Genomic DNA, 21,964 nt, shown 5'->3' with positions numbered 1-21,964 from the left:
GGAGATAATGGGAAAATGATTAGACCAAAGGTGAAGACAGTTCACCTGATACAATGATGATCCAAACATTACACTGTTGAATTTATGTGCATTTTACATTTATTGTACTTTTCACCGCATTTGTTGATAACGAAATCTGAAAATACTCGGGATACATGATAAGAATATTCCTGGAAAGACAAAAAATTACAAAGGTTTGAGTGAGAAGACGAACTAGTGTCGCCAAGTGGCCAAACACCTCTCCAAAGTGTGCACATTTCCTAAGTAATTTTAATGCACTTTTATGACTCAAAGAAGAGTCTTCAACTATAAGGTGCCTTTTTGAACACTCCTAGCTGTGCCGTTGAGTATCTAGAGCAAGCACGCTTGTAGGTTTTGAACACAACCCTGCATCCCCGCCATCACACAATTACTGTTGTTGTTTACACAATCCAAAAATGGTCCATTATAAATCGCAATCTGGGTCAGTTGGGAATCATTTGAAAGCTTGTTCTATTGCCAACATGCCTAAGTTATAAAATACGATATTACAGTGTTAAGCTTACACAAAGCAATTCAGGGAAACAGATAATAATTTTGGTGCGCATAGAAAAGAGTCATGACTGACTGCATTCAGGTGTGTGTGCCGCGGTGAACTTGAGTTTTATGATATGGAAATGTGAATTGCACATTTGGACTCATGGGTGTTTAGCAAAATACATAGTCCTCTTAATTTGCAGCATTTCCCTCACTCAGACAACAACTTTTTTTTTAAGTTACGCAATTATGGGGGCAACTTCTTGTCGCACTAGGTCGCACTAGGTGCTCTTGTCGCACTAGGTGCTCAAATTCAGAATGGCTGTCAGTCAAAACCCATCCAGCGCTGTGAAGAGAAGAGCCAGCCCACTGGGCACACCACATAATTTCAACGTGGATATAATTGTGTAATATTTGGTTGAGACGTTGATCAATATGATTACAACCTACAGTTGAAATCAGAAGTTTACATAAACTTAGGTTGGAGTCATTATAACTTGTTTTTCAACCACTCCACAAATTTATTGTTAACAAACTATAGTTTTGGCAAGTCGGTTAGGACGTCTACTTTGTGCATGTAAGTAATTTTTCCAACAATTGTTTACAGACAGATTATTCCACTTATAATTCACTGTATCACAATTCCAGTGGGTCAGAAGTTTACATACACTAAGTTGACTGTACCTTTAAACAGCTTGGAAAATTCCAGAAAATGATGTCATGGCTTTAGAAGCTTCTGATAGGCTAATTGACTTAATTTGAGTCAATTGGAGGTGTACCTGTGGATGTATTTCAAGGCCTACCTTCAAACTCAGTGACTTTTTGCTTGACATCATGGGAAAATCAACAGAAATCAGCCAATACCTCAGAAAAAATTGTAGACCTCCACAAGTCTGGTTCATCCTTGGGAGCAATTTTCAAATGCCTGAAGGTACCACGTTCATCTGTACAAACAATAGTACGCAAGTATAAACACCATGGGACCAGGCAGCCATCATACTGCTCAGGAAGGAGACGTGTTCTCCTAGAGATTAACATACTTTGGTGCAAAAAGTGCAAATCAATCTCAGAACAACAGCAAAGGAAATTGTGAAGATGCTGGAGGAAACAGGTACATCTATATCCACAATAAAACGAGTCCTGTATCGACATAACCTGAAAGGCTGCTCAGCAAGGAAGAAGCCACTGCTCCAAAACCGCCATAAAAAAAGCCAGACTTCGGTTTGCAACTGCACATGGGGACAAAGATCGTACTTTTTGGAGAAATGTCCTCTGGTCTGATGAAACAAAAATAGAACTGTTTGGCCATAATGACCATCGTTATGTTTGGAGGAAAAAGAGGGAGGCTTGCAAGCCGAAGAACACCATCCCAACCGGGAAGCACGGGGGTGGCAGCATCATGTTGTGGGGGTGCTTTGCTACAGGAGGGACTGGTGCTCTTCACAAAATAGATGGCTTCATGAGGCAGGAAAATTGATGTGGATATAGTGAAGCAACATCTCAAGACATCAGTCAGGAAGTTAAAGCTTGGTCGCAAATGGGTCTTCCAAATGGACAATTACCCCAAGCATACTTCCAAAGTTGTGGCAAAATGGCTTAAGGACAACAAAGTCAAGGTATTGGAGTGGCCATCACAAAGCCCTGACCTCAATCCTATAGAACATTTGTTGGCAGAACTGAAAAAAGTGTGTGCGAGCATGGAGGCCTACAAACCTGACTCAGTTACACCAGCACTGTCAGGAGGAATGGGCCAAATTTCACCCAACTTATTGTGGGAAGCTACCAAATACTAATTGAGTGCATGTAAACTTCTGACCCACTGGGAATGTGATGAAATAAATAAAAGCTGAAATAAATCAGTCTCTACTATTATTCTGACATTTCACATTCTTAAAATAAAGTGGTGATCCTAACTGACCTAAGATAGGGAATTTTTACTAGGATAAAATGTTGAGTTTAAATGTATTTGGCTAAAGTGTATGTAAACGTCCAACTTCAACTGTGTCACGTCCTGACCAGCAGAGGGAGCAATTGTATTAGTTTTGGTCAGGACGTGGCAGTTTTTGTGTGTTAAGTGTTGTGTTGGTGATTAGGACTCCCAATTGAAGGCAGGTGTGTTGAGTTGCCTTTGATTGGGAGTCCTATATAGTAGTGTGTGTTTTTCTTTGGGGTTGTGGGTAGTTGTTCTTGCATTGCGTTTTGTGTGCCTGCAAGACTGTTGCTGTCGTGTATTGTTTTTGTCCGGTGGATGCTTTACTCCTTTTTTTAATTAAACTATGAGTATCCACATTCCCGCTGCGCCTTGGTCTTCTCTCCATGACGACACTTGTTACAAACTGCAGGCCTAAAGGTCGAGACAATAAGAAGACACAGTGGCAGAATAAATTCAACCACACCTTTGTTTCATCACCAAACCAGAGAACATCCTCTGTCCAGTGAAGTCCACAAAGCATATTCCATTTTGGGGGGGGAAGCCTGGGTTCCCTTGGCATCCATGAATACATGCCACTCGTTATCACTGTGCTTTGAACCATCTAAAAGCACAACCAAATTCCAATGGAAAAACAATGTCAGATATTTGGTTTAGTTGTCACCCAAATGTCTATCACTGCGCTTTCAACCATTTAAAAGCACAGCAAAATTCAAATGGGAAGACAATGTCAGATATTTTGTTTATTTATAACCAAATGACCTGGATTGCAGTTGAGGGGACATTAAAAGTACATGGTGCAAGGATCAATGCTGTTCGAGATTACTCACAGATTATTACAGCAATTGTGAAAATATCCACAAACCTGACACAACCTTAGCATGCAATCTTGAACATGCACACTGTATATGATTACATAAGAAGAAATGTATAGTTACAGTAACCTCAACTTCAAAACAGCAAGATGGTGTCCCCAGACATGGCAGCTCTGCTTCTAGCTCCTTAGCAACTTTGCAGTATTTAGTTTCTTTTGTATGTTATTTCTTACACTATTATCCCAGAACGTTTTTTGTGTTATTACATACAGCCGGAAATTGCTTTTGGATATCAGAGCGCCGGTAACTCACCAGCACTACGACCAGGAATACGACTTTCCCGAATTGGATCCTTTGTTCCCACCCCCCAGGGCAATTGAACTTATCCTAGAGGCTCCTCCAAGAATCTGCCGGCGGAGAAGAGGTATCCGGAGTGGCATTCTAGTCCGACTCAGAGGCGGGCACACCATCCACCACTTCCGAGTATATTACTTGCTAATGTTCAGTCTCTAGACAATAAAGTAGACTAGCTTAGGGCGAGGATCTCCTTCCAAAGAGACATCAGGGACTGTAACATACTCTGTTTCACAGAATGATGGCTCTCTCTGGATATACTGTCCCCATCCATACAGCCAGCTGGGTTCTCAGTACATCTCGCAGACAGGAATAAAGAACTCTCTGGGAAGAAGAAGGGTGGTGGTGTATGTTTCATGATTAACCACTCATGGTGTGATTGTGATAACGTACAGAAACTCAAGTCCTTTTGTTCACCCAACCTAGAATAACTCACAATCAAATGCCGACCGTATTACCTCCCAAAAGAATTCTCTTCAGTTATAGTCACAGCCGTGTATATTCCCCCCCAAGCCGATACTACGACGGACCTCAAGGAACTACACCGGACTTTATGCAAACTGGAAACCACATATCCTGAGGTCGCATTTATTGTCGCTGGGGATTTTAACAAAGCACATTTGAGAAAAACGCTAACGAAGTTCTATCAACACATTGACTGTAGTACTCGCGCTGGGAAAACACACGACCACTGCTATTCTCTCTTCCGGGATGCCTATAAGACCCTCCCCCGCCCTCCCTTCGGCAACACAGATCACGACTCCATTTTGCTCCTCCCTTGCTATAGGCAGAAACTCAAGCAGGAAGTGCCTGTGCTAAGATCTATTCAACGCTGGTCTGAGCAATTGGAATCCATGGTTCAAGATTGTTTTGATCAAGCGGACTGGGATACGTTCCGGGTAGCCTCGGAAAATAACATTGATGTATACACGGACACGGTGACTGAGTTCATCAGGAAGTGTATAGGGGATGTTGTTTCCACTGTGACTATAAGAACCTACTCAAACCAGAAACCGTAGATAGGTGGCAGCATTCGCGCTAAGCTGAAAGCGTGAACCACTGCATTTAACCATGGCAAAGTGACTGGGAAAATGGTTGAATACAAACAGTGTAGTTATTCCCTCCGTAAGGCAATCAAACAGGCAAAACGTCAGCACAGAGACAAAGTGGAGTCGCAATTCAACAGCTCAGACAAGAGACATATGTGGCAGGGTCTACAGACAATCACGGACTACAAAGGGAAAACCAGCCACATCGCGGACACCGATGTCTTGCTCCCAGACAAGCTAAACACATTCTTTGAGGATAACACAGTGCCATCGACGCGGCCCTCTCCCAAGGACTGTGGGCTCTGATTCTCCGTGGTTGGCGTGAGTAAGACATTTAAGCGTGTTAACCCTCGCAAGGCTGCTGGCCCAGACGGCATCCCTAGCCGTGCTCTCAGAGCATGCGCAGACCAGCTGGCTGGAGTGTTTACGGACATATTCAATCTCTCCCTATCCCAGTCTGCTGTCCCCACTTGCTTCAAGATGTCCACCATTGCTCCTGTACCTAAGAAATCAAAGGTAACTGAACTAAATGACTATCACCCTGTAGCACTCACTTCTGTCATCATGAAGTGCTTTGAGAGGCTAGTTACGGATCATATCATCTCTACCTTACCTGACACCCTAGACCCACTTCAATTTGCTTACTGCCCCAATAGATCCACAGACAATGCAATCGCCATTGCACTGCACACTGCCCTATACCACCTGGACTAGAGGAATACCTATGTAAGAATACTGTTCATTGACTATAGCTCAGCCTTCAACAACATAGTACCCTCCAAGCTCATCATCAAGCACGGGGTCCTGGGTCTGAACCCCGTCTTGTGCAACTGGGTCCTGGACTTCCTGACGGGCCACAAGAGTGCATACTCAGCCCCGACCTGTACTCCCTGTTCACCTGTGACTGCGTGGCCACACACGCCTCCAACTCAATCATCAAGTTTGCAGACGACACAACCATAGTAGGCCTGATTACCAAAAATGACGATTACCCTGGTGGAATGGTGCCAGGAAAATAACCTCTCCCTCAACGTCAACAAAATGAAGGAGCTGATCGTGGACTTAAGGAAAAAGCAGAGGGAGCACGCCCCTTTCCACATTGACGGGACCGCAGTGGAGAAGGTGGAAAGCTTCCAGTTCCTCAGCGTACACATTCACTGACGATCTGAAATGGGCCACCCACACAGACAGTGTGGTCAGGAGGCTGAAGAAATTTGGCTTAGCCCCGAAGACCCTCAAATACTTTTACAGATGCACAATTGAGAGCATCCTGTCGGGGTGTATCACTGCCTGGTATGGCAACTGCACCGCCCACAACCGCAGGGCTCTCCAGAGGGGGGTGTGGTCTGCCCAATGCATCATTGGAGGCACACTGCCTGCCCTCCAGGACACCTGCAGCACCCGATGTAACAGGAAGGCCAAAAAGATCATCAAGGACATCAACCACCCGAGCCACGGCCCACTACAGTATCATCCAGAAAGCGAGTTCAGTAGAGGTGCATCAAAGCTGGGACCGAGAGACTGAAAAACAGCTTCTATCTCAAGGCCATCAGACAGTTAAAAAGCCATCACTAGCCAGCTATCACCCAGTTAATCAACCCTGCACCTTAGAGGCTGCTGCCCTATATACATAGACATGGAATCACTCATCACTTTAATAATGGAACACTAGTCACTAATAATGTTTACATACTGCTTTACTAATTTCATATGTATATACTGTTTCTATTCTACTGTATTTTAGTCAATCCGACATTGCATTTTAGTGAATCCGACATTGCTCGTCCTAATATTTATATATTTCTTAATTTCATTATTTTACTTTTAGATTTGTGTGTATTGTTGTGAATTGTTAGATATTACTGCACTGTTGGAGCTAGGACCACAAGCATTTTGCTACATCCACAGTAACATCTGCTAAATATGTGTATGTGACCATTACAATTTGATTTGAAAATGTGGCCATAAATGTCTTTCTCATTTTAAGGTTGAATGTTACATTAGTTTGTAAGATAGCTTTGACTTTAGGCTATTTATTTACTGTATTACAAAAAAAATATTGAATTGCGTTTGGTTGACAACACAACCAAGTATCAGCTTTTAAAGGAGCTGTTTCTACTGCTTGGATAGTTGCATCTGAGCCAGTGGCTCAGTGGTGACCTGTCATTCAGGGTAGAGCACCAACTGTTTGGACCTCCACCAGTTTAAATGTTTTTCATGTAATTCTGGCATTCATTTGTGTCTGATATCAGTTTAGCAAACAACGTAAAAATAAAAATGTAGATGACAACCAACCACAATTCAATATCACTAAATATCATTACATGTTAAATAAACCAGAGCTTGAAACACATTGGTTCATTTGCTTTGTTAAACCTACCCTTTGGAATGACTTCGATAGCAACAGTGAATCTATTTGTTTGGAAGTGGAGATCTCTAAACAATTAATTCCTTATGATAGTACATTGGTAATAATCAGTGACAAATATCATAGCAGGGCTTGATTAAAACCCAGGATGGGAAACCAAAGGGTAACTATAGATCAATTCTCCAGTAGGAGGTGCTGCCCAGCCTATTGTTTTTTTCTGATAGTGGATATAATGTTGAAGATCTGACATTGTTTTAAAGGTACAAATTCAACATATTTTACACAAGGTTTGTCTATGTTGAAATTGGGTTACCGTGATGATGTATAGCATGTTACTGCATTCCAATTTAGGCTTTATCAGTCAAATCTGCCATTTTCAACCCGTATATGGCTACGAGTGTAAAGGGCTACAACTAATTTGAATGAAAAGACAGTGAGCATATCGGAGAGTACATATATCAAAACCAATCCTTACCTGGAGAGTTGGCCAGAGATGCATGGAACACAGAAAAATTGATCAAGGCATATGAGGCCAGAAAGAAGTTTGAAATGATGGGAGCAATGACATTCAGCTCAGCTAAGGGGAGAAATCACAAATAAAACTATAAATAGACTAATACATGAGTGACAGGGAGAGAATGAAGTGGATCTTTTCAAGCATTTTGTACACTGTAGTAATCAGTTTGTTGGCCAATTTGGAAACTAGAATGACTTCATTACCCATAATGCTCAATAATGTACAAAAAACGTACCAATAAGAATGAAGGCCAGACCAATACAGAAGGTGAGGACGTAGCCCCGTAAAGGTTCATTGTTCTTTCCATATCCCTTAGCAAAGACATGGAGGCCTGGGTAGATGTTGTCCTTGCACAAAGCCTAAACAGCCACACATACACATTGAGATACCAAATCCAAGCGTATAAAGCGGGAAAGGTCTAACATCCAATTCAATTGACAGGACATATCGTATACTCGTTTTTGACATAATATTCGATATCTAAAATAATGTCTAAGGGGCGGTTTCCCGGACACAGATTAAGCCGCTTACGTGTCTTTTTGTTGAGCAAAACTTTTTGTGGAATGTACTACGCTGCATACAGACCCCCGCACACTCAAGGTCGTCGAGATATATAGAGTTTCCTTGTAGGCCTATTTGGCGGGAAACTGTGAAGCGAGCTGTAGCCTATTGCCTGTTTCTGTTTCTGAGTCTTTTATTAAAGAATGTGAAACAATGTTGTGTTTATTTGCTGCTTTTCATTAAATCATGTAGCTGTTCTTTAGGCTATGGGCAGAATATAATATTTTGTAGCATAGGCTACTGAATTTATGACAGTAAACAGTTCATGTGAAAAAGGCCGATATTTGGTTGTTTCAATTGAAAAAATACTCTTTGTCACATGACAATAGCAATAGCAACATTATGATTTTAGAGACACAAAGTAACAATAGCCTCTATGATTAAAGGGATCGGAGTCCATCTACTATTGGGGTCTCCCCATCATTATCATTATTTACATCATTCAAATTCACCAAATCAGTTTGTTTACAAGCCCACTAGGCTACTCATTTGTTTTCATTAAAAGTCCTGAATGATAGATAGGAAAATACAACATAGCCTAGGGTGTTTGCCTAGGCTATCTTACACAATTGCACACAATAGCCTTCAGTGTCCAATCCGATGCACAGAAACATATGAAAACATTAACTCATTACCTTGATGCTTTCTCTGTTACATCTTGTAGACCCTGCTGCAAATCAAGCAGATAATCAACATAACTGTTTTTGCATCGCATGCTATCTCACAACAGCTGTTTGCCACTTGACTGTCATTCAGAAAAATATTTACTGGATCAGCTGATGATGGTTGACAATAACACTAGGCCTAACTTAACAGCTGGATACCAAATGCACATCTAACAAGCAGGTAAATTAGCCTACCCATAGCCTATTGAAGAACCACGCAAGTTAGGTGACTTTTGGTTAAAGCATTCTATTTTGCAGTTGCATACATCATTTTGGATTTGTGTTCCCATAAAAACTGTTTTCACGGCATGGCTTAAATGATCATTATGAACATTTGATAATATGAACATTTGCTGCCATTAATAGTGCACCATCTCATAGACTCAGCAAGACTTTTGTCCAACTGATGCTCCATAAGGGGTCAATGGGTTTCTTATTGTATTCATGATTGATTCGAAGGAAGCTTTCAGAACATTCGCACTTTGCCTACTGGTCAATCATCTCACAGTCATATGGACACTCCTATGTGCAGTGCAGGTCAGTTATATTTTTGTCTCCTTTTCATATCGAGAAAATGGTAGCTTATTGATCACAGAGCGACCAGCCAGCTGTCACATTTTTATTTATTTATTTCATACAATATTCTGCCCATATGAACAAATGTATATACAGTATATTCTCCTTTGGCATGCTTTTAGGTCCAGGCCCAATCTGTGTCTGGGAAACCGGCCCTAAAAATGTACTCCACGAAAATACTCGAAATATAACAAATACCGAAGGAGGGTTCTCACCTGGAAGACTTTTGGGGCACTGACGAGAGAGGCCAGGGCTGATGACAGCGTGGCCGAGAAAATACCAGCAGTGATCAGAGGTCCAAACCCAGACACCAAACTCATGACCTAGCCAACAACAAGCCTAGACGTTACTTCATTAGTTGGCACCTTCAATGATATCAGGCAACACACACATTCTCTCATGAACTGAGATTAAACTACAGCTATTGAAAAGATTGAAATGCAAAAACAAAGGTCATGTTATAGAGGGTACCATAGGGGTGCTAAGCCATTAGTGGTAGTGGGGAGAAAGTCATGCAAAGTCATGGCAAAACACCTCAAGGCATAAGAAAATACAAAAAGATCAGTGCTAACCATGACCAATTTGTAAAAGGCTTGCAGTGTGTATTCATAATAAACAAAAAAAAACAACAGCAAGGTGTATTGTTCAACTCTATGTCTGCTGTGCAAACCAATCGACAAGTGCCTTTGTCATTAATGCCATGTAAGTGCACTTGGCTTTGGTACTGGGTAACCCTGTACCACTTGCCTATGATATCAGTGGCACAAAGTGGGTGGGTGCCTACGCACAGTGGTTGCTGTCAATGGTCTCATTCAAGACCTAGAGAATGCCTTGTGACTCACAACACAAGCACTATTATCCCAGCTCCCATTGTTTACCACTAACTAACACTGCAAGCCCCTACATCTATTGTCAAAAATTCAAGCAGGAAGGAGAATAGCGTAGTGAGGGAAATGCAGCTTCTGAACTGCCATGAGAGATGGAATAATTTTTTGCAGCCCATTTTATCACTAAATTGCCCAACACTAACCCAAATCAAATTCTCAGCTTTCCACATCAAACAACTACCATGGTGTTAAAGGATCATATAAGGTTACACCTTCTTTTATAAGGCTCTATGCCAGGTGACTATTTTAAAGAATAATTCCTTTTGGAAAAAAGCATATCTGAAAACATCCAAGCAGAGCATTGTGCTAGACTAGAGGTCAACTTTCAGCAGAGGTAGGAGACCTGCTTCGACCAGTAGTTCGAATGACAATCAGGATCGGGGTGGGGGTTATAATGCGTGAGACTATTTTAAAGGGGATGGTTCACCTAAATTACAAAATTACGTATTGGTTTTCTTCCTGACAGCGACCAGGTAAACAAAACTGCTTACAGGGTAAGGAAACCAATATGCAGTGTTGTAGTTTGGGTGAACTATCCCTTTAAGTTGTAGGCTCTCTGGCTAAACTTTGTTACATCATGTGAGGTTAACCATTATTGGAGGTACATGTTAATGTCAATGTTAAGATAATCCTACACATTACCCCAGGCCCAGACATACTTGGAAATCGTTCATAAGCCCAAATTTGCAGCCTCCTTCCTTACAAATCGAGAAGTCATAACCAAGTGTGCAGGCAGCATCCGTGCAGTTCAAGTCACTGACACTGGAGGTATCATTGTGATCGCCAGTGGCGTCTCTAAGGATACAAGATCCTGTAAGAAAGGATGAGAATATTAACTTGAATCTTCAATTAACTAATTGTGGAATTTTTAATAATATTAAACAGTGTACTTGTCTTGCTACTGTAACTTCATGTTCATTTTATAAAGAGAAAGATTACCAGTAGAAACAGTCACTGCCACATAAGTAATTCCAGTTATAAGGATGGCCAAAAGAGTGCCCTTTGGAATGGCTGACTGAGGATCCTAGGGGGACAGAACAACATATTTCTCAATGTTTTGTTGTGAATACATTAAAAACGCATGACAGTTTTTGCTCTATATTGAAAGTGCTCCATCTTGAAAACTTCACTGCTGACATGCACCCTTTCTAGGGATTATATTAACAGTGGACTAATGAACAAAATGCAAAAATGTAGTTTGAGTGTACAGTAGTATTCCTTTAAAGTTCCAGTGAATTCAAAAACATGATATTCCTGTGTTTCATATATATTACCACACTATGGAGGTTGAAATAATAATGTGAAATTGTGAAAATAATGATAATGCCCTTTTAGTGTAAGCGCTGTTTGAAAAGACCGCCTGAAATTTTTGCCTGTTTTGGTGTGATGGAGTTTTGGCCTGCCTGGTGACATCACCAGGCGGTAAATTAGTTATTTGACCAATAAGAAAGTGAGTTCCAAACCTCTGCCAATAACAGTGAGTTTTCAGTTTCCTCCTCCCCACTCAGACCTAGGGTTGCAACAGTGGTGTAAAGTACTTAAGTAAAAATACTTTAAAGTTCTACTTAAGTTGTTTTTTGGAGTAGCTGTACTTTTACTTCACTACATTCCTAAAGAAAATCATGTACTTTTTACTCCATACATTTTCCCTGACACTGAAAAGTACTTGTTACATTTTGAATTCTTAGCAGGACAGGACATTTTTCCAATTCACGCACTTATCAAGAGAACATCCCTGGACATCTCTACTGCCTCTGATCTGGCAGACTCACTAAACACAAATGCTTCATTTGTAAATTATGTCTGAGTGTTGGAGTGTGCCCCTGGCTATCCGTAAATTAAAAAAAACAAGAAAATGGTGCCGTCTGGTTTGCTTAATATAAGGAATTTGAAATAATTTATACTTTTACTTTTGATACTTAAGTACATTTTACCAATTTTATTTACTTTTGATACTTAAGTATATTTAAAACCAAATACTTTTAGACTTTTACACAAGTAGTATTTTACTGGGTGACTTTCACTTTTACTTGAGTCATTTTCTATTAACGTATTTTACATTTACTCAAGTATGACAATTGGGTACTTTTTTCGCCACTGGGTTGCAAAGCTACCGGTAATTTATCAAGGTTACCAGAATCTTCAGTAATTTTGGTAATTAAGAGAAAATATATGGCAATCTATTGTAACTTTGGTAATTTATACTGGAATAACTTAAAACAAATGTATTCATATATAGTATTCTTATATATATATATCTGTGTCCATATTGTCCATGAGTTTGTAGTAGATAGACAATTTGGTCCAAGAGAAAATAGCCTAATTAATAAAAACAACATCTAAACAACAATTTTCAATTACTGTACCTCTGCAACTCATCCAACTATTTACTTTCCCCACAACTGCCACCAGTTTGACGCCAAAACATTGACAAGAAAAACATTGGCATAATAAAATAAATATAAAGGATATTAAATGCTGAAACCCTCATATCAAACACCAATAGTATTCACTAAGTTGATGGTTTATATTTAGGATAATGTTTTACAGCTTTGTCATTCTATTTTTTAATTAATTATTTCATATATTTTACATGTGATAAGTCCAGAGAGAGGGCCAGAGATAATTGCAGACACGTGATAAGTTTAATAAAGATTCAATTTCAAAAAATAAAAAATAATCTACCCAAAAGGGCCACTAGAAGTATTTTGATAGATTACATAAAATCCTTGAAATATACCAAAATTCCAGGAGTTTACTGGTAAAGTTTCCAGTAAAATACCCTCCCTTTGCAACCCTACTCAGACCACTCACAGACAGTCTTTGCAAAATTCTTGGGTGAGAAATTGCTATCTACTAAGAAGCTATTTTTGTTTCTTTTTGACCGTTTTAATTGAAAACAATCACAGTAGGGTACTTCATTGTTACTGGGAAAGGATTTGATATTGATATAAAACGGCTGCTTTGGACCTTTGAGAGAAGCCAAGGTCTTACTGTAAGGTCTCCTGAGATGTTGGCACCTGCCAGGATGCCTGTTGCAGCCGGAAAGAAAATGGCAAACATGGAAAAGAATGTCTCGCCGTCTCGGAAATCCGGTCCCATGTTCTCCATCATGATAGCCGCTTCGGATGAAAAAGAACACAACGTGAGAATTTCATCTTGATTCAATGGGGGCAGTCGTAAGCCATTAAATATAATGCTAGCCTGTGTGCCAGTCTGTTTCTGCACTCTTGCCAACTCCTAGGTAGGCAAAAGCACAAACAGATCTGAGATTAGATTAATGTAATGCATGTTCAACAGAAGGAGAATTACAATTTGGGATATGGAAATGAGTGCATAGTTGAACTATCAGACAAACCTTTGTAGCCAAAGAAGCCTTTGGGCTCTTTTGACTCCATGGTGATGACGGTTCCGATGAAATAGTTGAAGATGGCGGCCAAAAGAATGACCAACAGCACAATCTGGGCCTGGAAGGGAAAGTTGGGTCATGAGTGGTACAGAGTTTCAACACGCTTATCTGCCAGAAGTTCCATAAAGTCACTACGGCAAGAGTCTAAAGTAAAGCAAGGGTTCCTTGTGTTACTATGTGTGACAGTGCATTGCTCTGTGGGTCTTACCTTCGCCTCCCACTCCATCCCTGCCACTGAGATGCCCAGAAGCAGGATGACAGTGAGGGTGCCCACTATACGGACATCATTGAGCTCATCTGTCATTAGGGCATCTACATCCTGTCAATCAGAAAACAATCACCCAAGGCTGTTACTGTTGTTGCTATGTAAAATGTCAACATGGCACACAGCGATCCAATCAACGTTCACTATACAGGCATATCAAATGTTCCTTACATTAAGCATCTCAACGACAGTTTCAGCAAAGCCCACAACATACATGGCCACAGCCACAGCATTAGCAAAGGCGAAGATGAGACCAATGGAGCCGCCAAATTCAGGGCCCAAACTCCTTGATATGAGGTAATATGCTCCACCTAAGATAAGAGGAAGAATTACAGACGGGTTACACCAGAAACACACTAGGGTTAGACCAGAATCACAATTCAAGCGTGTTAATGCTCGGCACACTATGTCTGACTTTAAAGGTAATTTCCGATTGAGCTGACATTTTTTACGTTTATTGTGAGTGTGATCTCCGCGAATGCAGGAACATTGCCTTTAAAATCCACAGTGTCGACAGCCAGGGGCGTCTGGCACCACAAAAATCTGAGGGGGCACAAATACGTAAGGATGGCTGGGGGGTGGTCTGAAACAGCTTTTTCCTGCAATCTAGAGCCATAATCATTTTGCTTAGTTCTATATAAAAAATATGTCTATTTTTCTGCATACCTCTTGAAATGATCAGTCTATAATATTAAAGGTAGGGTTATTTGAACAGTGAGAAACAGAATAACAACAAAAAAATCCAGAAAAACGCATGTCAAAAATGTTATAAATTGATTGGCATTTTAATGAGGGAAATAAGTATTTGACCACCTAAGATAAGCACACTCTTAAAGGGAGTGCTCCTAATCTCAGCTTGTTACCTAAATAAAAGACACCTGTCCACAGAAGCACTCAATCAATCAGATTCCAAACTCTCCACCATGGCCAAGACCAAAGAGCTCTCCAAGGATGTCAGGGACAAGATTGTAGACCTACACAAGGCTGGAATGGGCTACAAGACCATCGCCAAGCAGCTTGGTGAGAAGGTGACAACAGTTGGTGCGATTATTCGCAAATGGAAGAAACACAAAATAACTGTCAATCTCCCTCGGCCTGGGGCTCCATGCAAGATCTCACCTCGTGGAGTTACAATGATCATGAGAACGGTGAGGAATCAGCCCAGAACTACATGGGAGGATCTTGTCAATGATCTCAAGGCAGCTGGGACCATAGTCACCAAGAAAACAATTGGTAACACACTACGCCGTGAAGGACTGAAATCCTGCAGCGCCCGCAAGGTCCCCCTGCTCAAGAAAGCACATATACATGCCCGTCTGAAGTTTGCCAATGAACATCTGAATGATTCAGAGGACAACTGGGTGAAAGTGTTGTGGTCAGATGAAACCAAAATGGAGCTCTTTGGCATCAACTCAACTCGCCGTGTTTGGAGGAGGAGGAATGCTGCCTATGACCCCAAGAACACCATCCCCACCGTCAGACATGGAGGTGGAAACATTATGCTTTGGGGGTGTTTTTCTGCTAAGGGGACAGGACAACTTCACCGCATCAAAGGGACGATGGACTGGGCCATGTGCCGTCAAATCTTGGGTGAGAACCTCCTTCCCTCAGCCAAGGCATTGAAAATGGGTCGTGGATGGGTATTCCAGCATGACAATGACCCAAAACACACGGCCAAGGCAACAAAGGAGTGGCTCAAGAAGAAGCACATTAAGGTCCTGGAGTGGCCTAGCCAGTCTCCAGACCTTAATCCCATAGAAAATCTGTGGAGGGAGCTGAAGGTTTGAGTTGCCAAATGTCAGCCTCGAAACCTTAATGACTTGGAGAAGATCTGCAAAGAGGAGTGGGACAAAATCCCTCCTGAGATGTGTGCAAACCTGGTGGCCAACTACAAGAAACGTCTGACCTCCTCTGTGATTGCCAACAAGGGTTTTGCCACCAAGTACTAAGTCATGTTTTGCAGAGGGGTCAAATACTTATTTCCCTCATTAAAATGCAAATCAATTCATAACATTTTTCACATGCATTTTTCTGGATTTTTTTGTTGTTATTCTGTCTCTCACTGTTCAAATAAACCTACCATTAAAATTATAGACTGATCATTTCTTTGTCAGTGGCAAACGTACAAAATCAGCAGGGGATCAAATACTTTTTTCCCTCACTGTATGCTTCTCTGCTTCTCACATCTTAGAGGAAATCTGGGTAAAAGATTGAAAGGAATGTGAGTCTTATTCAGTACGTTTAGTTATTGCTTGCTTTTCTAGAAATTGAAAGTCTACCAACCTTGCCCGCTACTTTAACTTGATCGATAGGCTGAAATGCTTTTGGTAACTAGTTATGAGGTTGGGAGATTGGGAACCTTTCTGGGTTAGCTAAAGCCAACTGAGGGGGCACATGCCCTTCTGTACGGGCATGACGCTTCTGTCGACAGTGCTCTACAGATCTAATCCCGGTATCATGAAGGATCTCAATGACTTTACCAAATTAATACTCCTTAAAATCTCTTCTAATACCTCATTTTTATAATTCTGCTACAGGATCCTAATGCATTGTTAATATATTAGCATTTCATCCGGAATAAAGCTTTCCCTTACCTCCTCGCACAAACCCATTGGTTGCTATGGCTGAGGTGGAGAGTCCAGTGATGGTGGTTACAACTGTTGCCATCAGAATAATAACACATGTCAGACCTGTTAAAAAAGATGAGCAAATGATCTTTTAGTAGATAACTTTCTCATCATGCTTACAGGTAAAATCGATTGTGACAAAGGCCTGTAGGAATTTGTTTTACCTGACCTGGAAAAACTCTGAGCCCTAGTTATAGAACATGTTAGTAGGCCCACTTGGTCAAAAAGCATAATAATAATATACCTGCAAGTATACAATTTTATGATAACAAACTTTACAACAAGGGGTGCGTTTATTTTGTGTCACCTGGTGCCCCAGGTGGGTGGAGATTTCACTTTAAGACCAATGGAATGGTCTAAAATGAACAAACCCTGAAAGGGGTTTTGGTGATGCAAAACTAACGCGCCCAATGCTCAAGCAACACTATGAGGTTTGAAACCTTAAATATTTTGGTCTTGATTGAACATAAGTCAACACCTACGTACCAATGCCTGCCTGTCCCACGATCCATGACATGCGAATAAAGAGCATCACACCCCAGATGTTCAACATGCAACGTATCTGAAAACACAGACACACAGGTGACAACATTCATGTTACCAACACATACTTCTATAGTGGGGGGAAACCATTCATTTGAAAGCTTGTTTTTAGATTTGTGTTGGATGTCTTTGAAAGGATTTACATTGATGTGCAATTCAATGATTCATCACAGAGCAATAAGGAGAACATGGTAGAGTTTGAATCGTTCTAAAAGAAAAAAACGGGATGTTTGGGCCAGAGACAACAAATTGTTTAGTTCCCAGTTCTGGTCACACTAACCAGGACACCTTTGACCCAGCCAAACTTGATGGTGCCTCCCTTTGCTTGTTCCTTTGTTCCTTCTTTGGCTGCAGCCTCCTCAGCAAGAGTAGACTCCTCCCCAATAGGAAAGCCATCCTCATCCAATGGCTCCTGAAAAATACCACACATAACAAATGCTGACAAACATTAAGGGCTAGATTCAATCCGATTGCCTATGATCATCTTAAAGGCAACGTTTCCAAGTTTGCGTTCGCTGTATATGTGACCTGATTCATGAAACGAGAGCCGTATGAACGTATAAAATATTGATTTTATCAAAATGCGTTTTTAGGAAGATATTCCTTCTCGAACATATGAACTTTCATGTGCCTTCATAACAAACTTGTATGCCATCTGTAAATACGAATACAATTGTTAAATTACGAGCCTTGTTGGTTAAACCACAGAAAAAGTTTGCAACCTTCCCACTAGCCATGATTGGCTAAGATATTGAGTGGCCTGGACATGCCGAGAGATGAGTTCGGATTGATTTGTCATAGAAGGCTTCTATCTATTATTTTGAGCTCGTCAGTCTGTGTCGGTAATCCTGTCGAAAGCAGCTTTTTTAAAAAAAATGTATTGTGACCTGCATAAGTGTTGCTCTCCGCTTTCTGGAGGATCAAGTTTTGAAATCAATGGAATTAGAGTATGATAGTTAAATAGATGGAGAAAACACCTGTCTCCAGATTACATCTTCAAACTAATGACAACCGTGGTATGGCATTCTTGACAGGGAGATGCGTCCATCATGCATGATGATGTATACACGTAAGATAGTCTAGCATTAGCTAGCTACATTTTCAGATATTACACGTTTCAAATTTCGACAGAAAGTGGTTTCATTTCAAGCTGTGTTCATTGTTGCTTAACTAGCTAACGTTAGCTGGCTGGCTTGTTAGCTAACGTTACGTGACGTGTGTGATCTTAAACATTATTTACCTAGCTAGGTTCATTGTTTACTTAGCTAGTTAGCTACATGTCTTAAGATAAAGTGTACTGTTAGCTAGCTAGCTAATGTTAGCTGGCTGGCTCGTTAGCTAACGTTATGTGTGTGAACTTACACTTTGTTTACCTAGCTAGGTTCATTGTTTACCTAGCTAGCTATATGTCTTAAGCTAAAGTGTACTGTTAGCTAGCTAGCTAACGTTAGCTGACTGGCTCCCTAGCCAACGTTATTATTTGTATTGTTGCATTGTTGGCACTGTTCATTGTTGTTTAACTAGCTAACGTTAGCTGGCTGGCTTGTTAGCGAACGTTACGTGATGTGTGTACAACACCCGTTGAATATGGCCGGTGTCAGTAAACATCTGCAAAAAAGCCTAAAGAAATTGTTGCCAGCAGAGCTGCTTAGGCTGTTTTCATGTTATCCATAGGTAAACAAATCATCAGCCAGAACGTCAAGTGTGCGCTACGAGAGCGAAACAAGTTGGGAGGGGCTAAAGCTTAAGATGGTGTGAACGATGCTGAATGGGTGTAGACAAAGAAGAGCTCTTCGCTAGATACCAAAACATTCAAAGGCCAATTTCTCAAAAGTGAGTTTACAAGTTAATCAACTTTCAAAGCAGAATTACTTTCCTATTGTTCCTCAAATGGTTCCCATTGTTCCTCCCCATTTTGTTGCTCTCTACTTTTATCCAACACAATTTCAAATGTTGCTACATAAAACCGAATCCAGGTGTTGAGTCACATATGTCAACTCAATTGGAAATTACCTTTAACCCTAAAAGTGGCAACATATTATTTGCTATAATGTGGATCTTCTGCTGAACTGAAATCGGAAGTTCAAACAATAACAAAGGGCACCCCGTCACTGTTTTGGTTAACAGCTGAGGGATGGGGCTGGAGAAATGTAATTTATCCTTTTCAAATTCATAGACATAGCTATGAATGAAAGGACTGACCATCAATGCTTTCAGAATAATAGTTGTAACCCTGTTTTGCATTGTCTGCATATTTACAAACAATGGAGAAAAACAAGCTTATATTTTGGGTTCTGATGGGGTATGACAGTTGAACTAAGCTCATGAGGCATTTCTAAGTTATCTTCTTCAAGAATCATTGGGTATGTCATTCATTTAAGGGAGTGGCTGCATGACTGGATTATCTGGAGTTCTTTCTGATAGCTAAACAACCGTACCTTCTGCGCATGTGCTAGTTCGGCAGCCTAGAGATGGAATAGGCTACTCGGGCGAATTTCAATGATGTACTATCTATCAAATCATTCTGTGTTGCATGATCACTGAGAAGCAAAATAACAGTTGCATGTCATCTATGGTTAAAACACAGATTGTTTTGCCCCAATGCAATGTGTAGACAGGGCTCTCGAGTGGTGCAGCGGTCTAAGGCACTGCATCTCAGTGCTAGAGCCGTCACTACAGACCCTGGTTTGATTCCAGGCTGTATCACAACCGGCTGTGATTGACAATCCCATAGGATGGCGCACAATTGGCCAGCGTTAAAAAATTGTTCTTAACTGACTTGCCTAGTTAAAGGTTAAATAAAATTTGCTACATGTTACATGTGATGTTTTCATGTAGGCTAAATGCATTTGTCTGACTCGTGCTTATGTTTGTGCTACTGCAATATCCTTAGTTACAACAGACAGAAAAGGTTGCAGCTACATATTGATCATGTAGTCCTATATTAGCCTACAAAATACACTACCGTTCAAGAGTTTGGGGTCACTTAGAAATGTCCTTGTTTTTGAAAGAAAAGCACATTTTTTGTCCATTAAAATAAACACAAAATGTATCAGAAATACAGTGTAGACATTGTTAATGTTGTAAATGACTATTGTACCTGGAAACGGCAGATTTTTTATGGAATATCTACATATGCGTACAGAGGCCCATTATTAGCCTTTTAAAATTATAAACTTGGATTAGCTAACACAACGTGCCATTGGAACACAGGAGTGATGGTTGATAATAAGGGGCCTCTGTACGCCTATGTAGATATTCCACAAAAAATTAGCCATTTCCCGCTACAATAGTCATTTACAATACAACATTAACAATGTCTACACTGTATTTCTGATCAATTTCATGTTATTTTAATGGACAAAAAATGTGCTTTTCTTTCAAAAACAAGGACATTTCGAAGTGAATCCAAACTTTTGAACGGGAGTGTATACACTGTATGTTTTTGGAATGCTTATTCAAATCGACGTAGGGAACGGAGGGTGGAATGGGACGGTTCGATCCGGTCTCCTAGCCTCAGCCTTAATTTAAGAGTGTAAAAATGGATATAGCAATTGCAGTTTTCCCCTTTCAAGTACAATTCAGTTCCATTTGTGCAATACAATTCAATAATCAAATTCAACTTACGTTGGCACTAATATCACTCCATATCAGACTTGGGAAGTTTTTGTTTCCTCTGCAAATGGAAATGGAACCTTTGACATGCAGGTATGCATGTACAGTTGAAGTCGGAAGTTTACATAGACCTTAGCCAAATACATTTAAACTCAGTTTTCCACAATTCCTGACATTTAATCCTAGTAAAAATTCCCTGTTTTAGGTCAGTTAAGATCACCACTTTATTTTAAGATTGTGAAATGTCAGAATAATAGTAGAGAGAATGATTTATTTCAGCTGTTATTTCTTTCATCACATTCCCAGTGGGTCAGAAGTTTACATACACTCAATTAGTATTTGGTAGCATTCCCTTTAAATAGTTTAACTTGGGTCAAATATTTTGGGTATCTTCCACAAGCTTCCCACAATAAGTTGGGTGAATTTTGGCCCATTCCTCCTGACAGAGCTGGTGTAACTGAGACAGGTTTGTAGGCCTCCTTGCTCACACACACTTTTTCAGCTCTGCCCACACATTTTCTATAGGATTGAGGTCAGGGCTTGTGATGGCCACTCCAATAAATTGACTTTGTTGTCCTTAAGCCATTTTGCCACAACTTTGGAAGTATGCTTGGGGTCATTGTCCATTTGGAAGACCCATTTGCGACCAAGCTTTAACTACCTGACTGATGTCTTAAGATGTTGCATCAATATATCCACATCATTTTTCTTCCTCATGATGCCTTCTATTTTGTGAAGTTCACCAGTCCCTCCTGCAGCAAAGCACCCCCACAGCATGATGCTGCCACCCCCGTGCTTCACGGTTGGGATGGTGTTCTTCGGCTTGCAAGCCTCCCCCTTTTTCCTCCAAACATAACGATGGTCATTATGGCCAAACAGTTCTATTTTTGTTTCATCAGACCAGAGGACATTTCTCCAAAAAGTACGATCTTTGTCCCCATGTGCAGTTGCAAACCGTAGTCTGTCTTTTTTATGGCGGTTTTGGAGCAGTGGCTTCTTCCTTGCTGAGCGGCCTTTCAGGTTATGTTGATATAGGACTCGTTTTACTGTGGATATAGATACTTTTGTACCTGTTTTCTCCAGCATCTTCACAAGGTCCTTTGCTGTTGTTCTGAGATTGATTTGCACTTTTCGCACCCAAGTACGTTCATCTCTAGGAGACAGAACGCGTCTCCTTCCTGAGCGGTATGACGGCTGCCTGGCCCCATGGTGTTTATGCTTGCGTACTATAGTTTGTACAGATGAACGTGGTACCTTTTAGACGTTT

General features: G+C 40.7%; 1 protein-coding gene across 1 annotated transcript in view; it reads right to left on the bottom strand.

Moving 5' to 3' along the window:
• Positions 1–21,964, bottom strand: part of LOC115167643 (solute carrier family 12 member 2) — a 40,047-nt gene that overhangs the window by 14,613 nt on the left and 3,470 nt on the right. Inside the window, exons 2-13 of the mRNA XM_029722252.1 lie at positions 17,363–17,494; positions 17,026–17,101; positions 16,507–16,602; positions 14,084–14,223; positions 13,856–13,966; positions 13,597–13,705; positions 13,233–13,360; positions 11,178–11,262; positions 10,898–11,049; positions 9,567–9,674; positions 7,785–7,908; positions 7,508–7,609 (exon numbers count right to left, since the gene is read on the bottom strand). Coding sequence (XP_029578112.1) covers positions 7,508–7,609; positions 7,785–7,908; positions 9,567–9,674; positions 10,898–11,049; positions 11,178–11,262; positions 13,233–13,360; positions 13,597–13,705; positions 13,856–13,966; positions 14,084–14,223; positions 16,507–16,602; positions 17,026–17,101; positions 17,363–17,494 — 1,363 coding nt within the window. The remainder of the gene's footprint in view (positions 1–7,507; positions 7,610–7,784; positions 7,909–9,566; positions 9,675–10,897; positions 11,050–11,177; positions 11,263–13,232; positions 13,361–13,596; positions 13,706–13,855; positions 13,967–14,083; positions 14,224–16,506; positions 16,603–17,025; positions 17,102–17,362; positions 17,495–21,964) is intronic.

The sequence above is a fragment of the Salmo trutta genome, chromosome 29 (assembly GCF_901001165.1).
Source record: "Salmo trutta chromosome 29, fSalTru1.1, whole genome shotgun sequence".
NCBI lineage: Eukaryota > Metazoa > Chordata > Actinopteri > Salmoniformes > Salmonidae > Salmo > Salmo trutta.
This window is presented reverse-complemented; position numbering and strand designations above follow the sequence as displayed.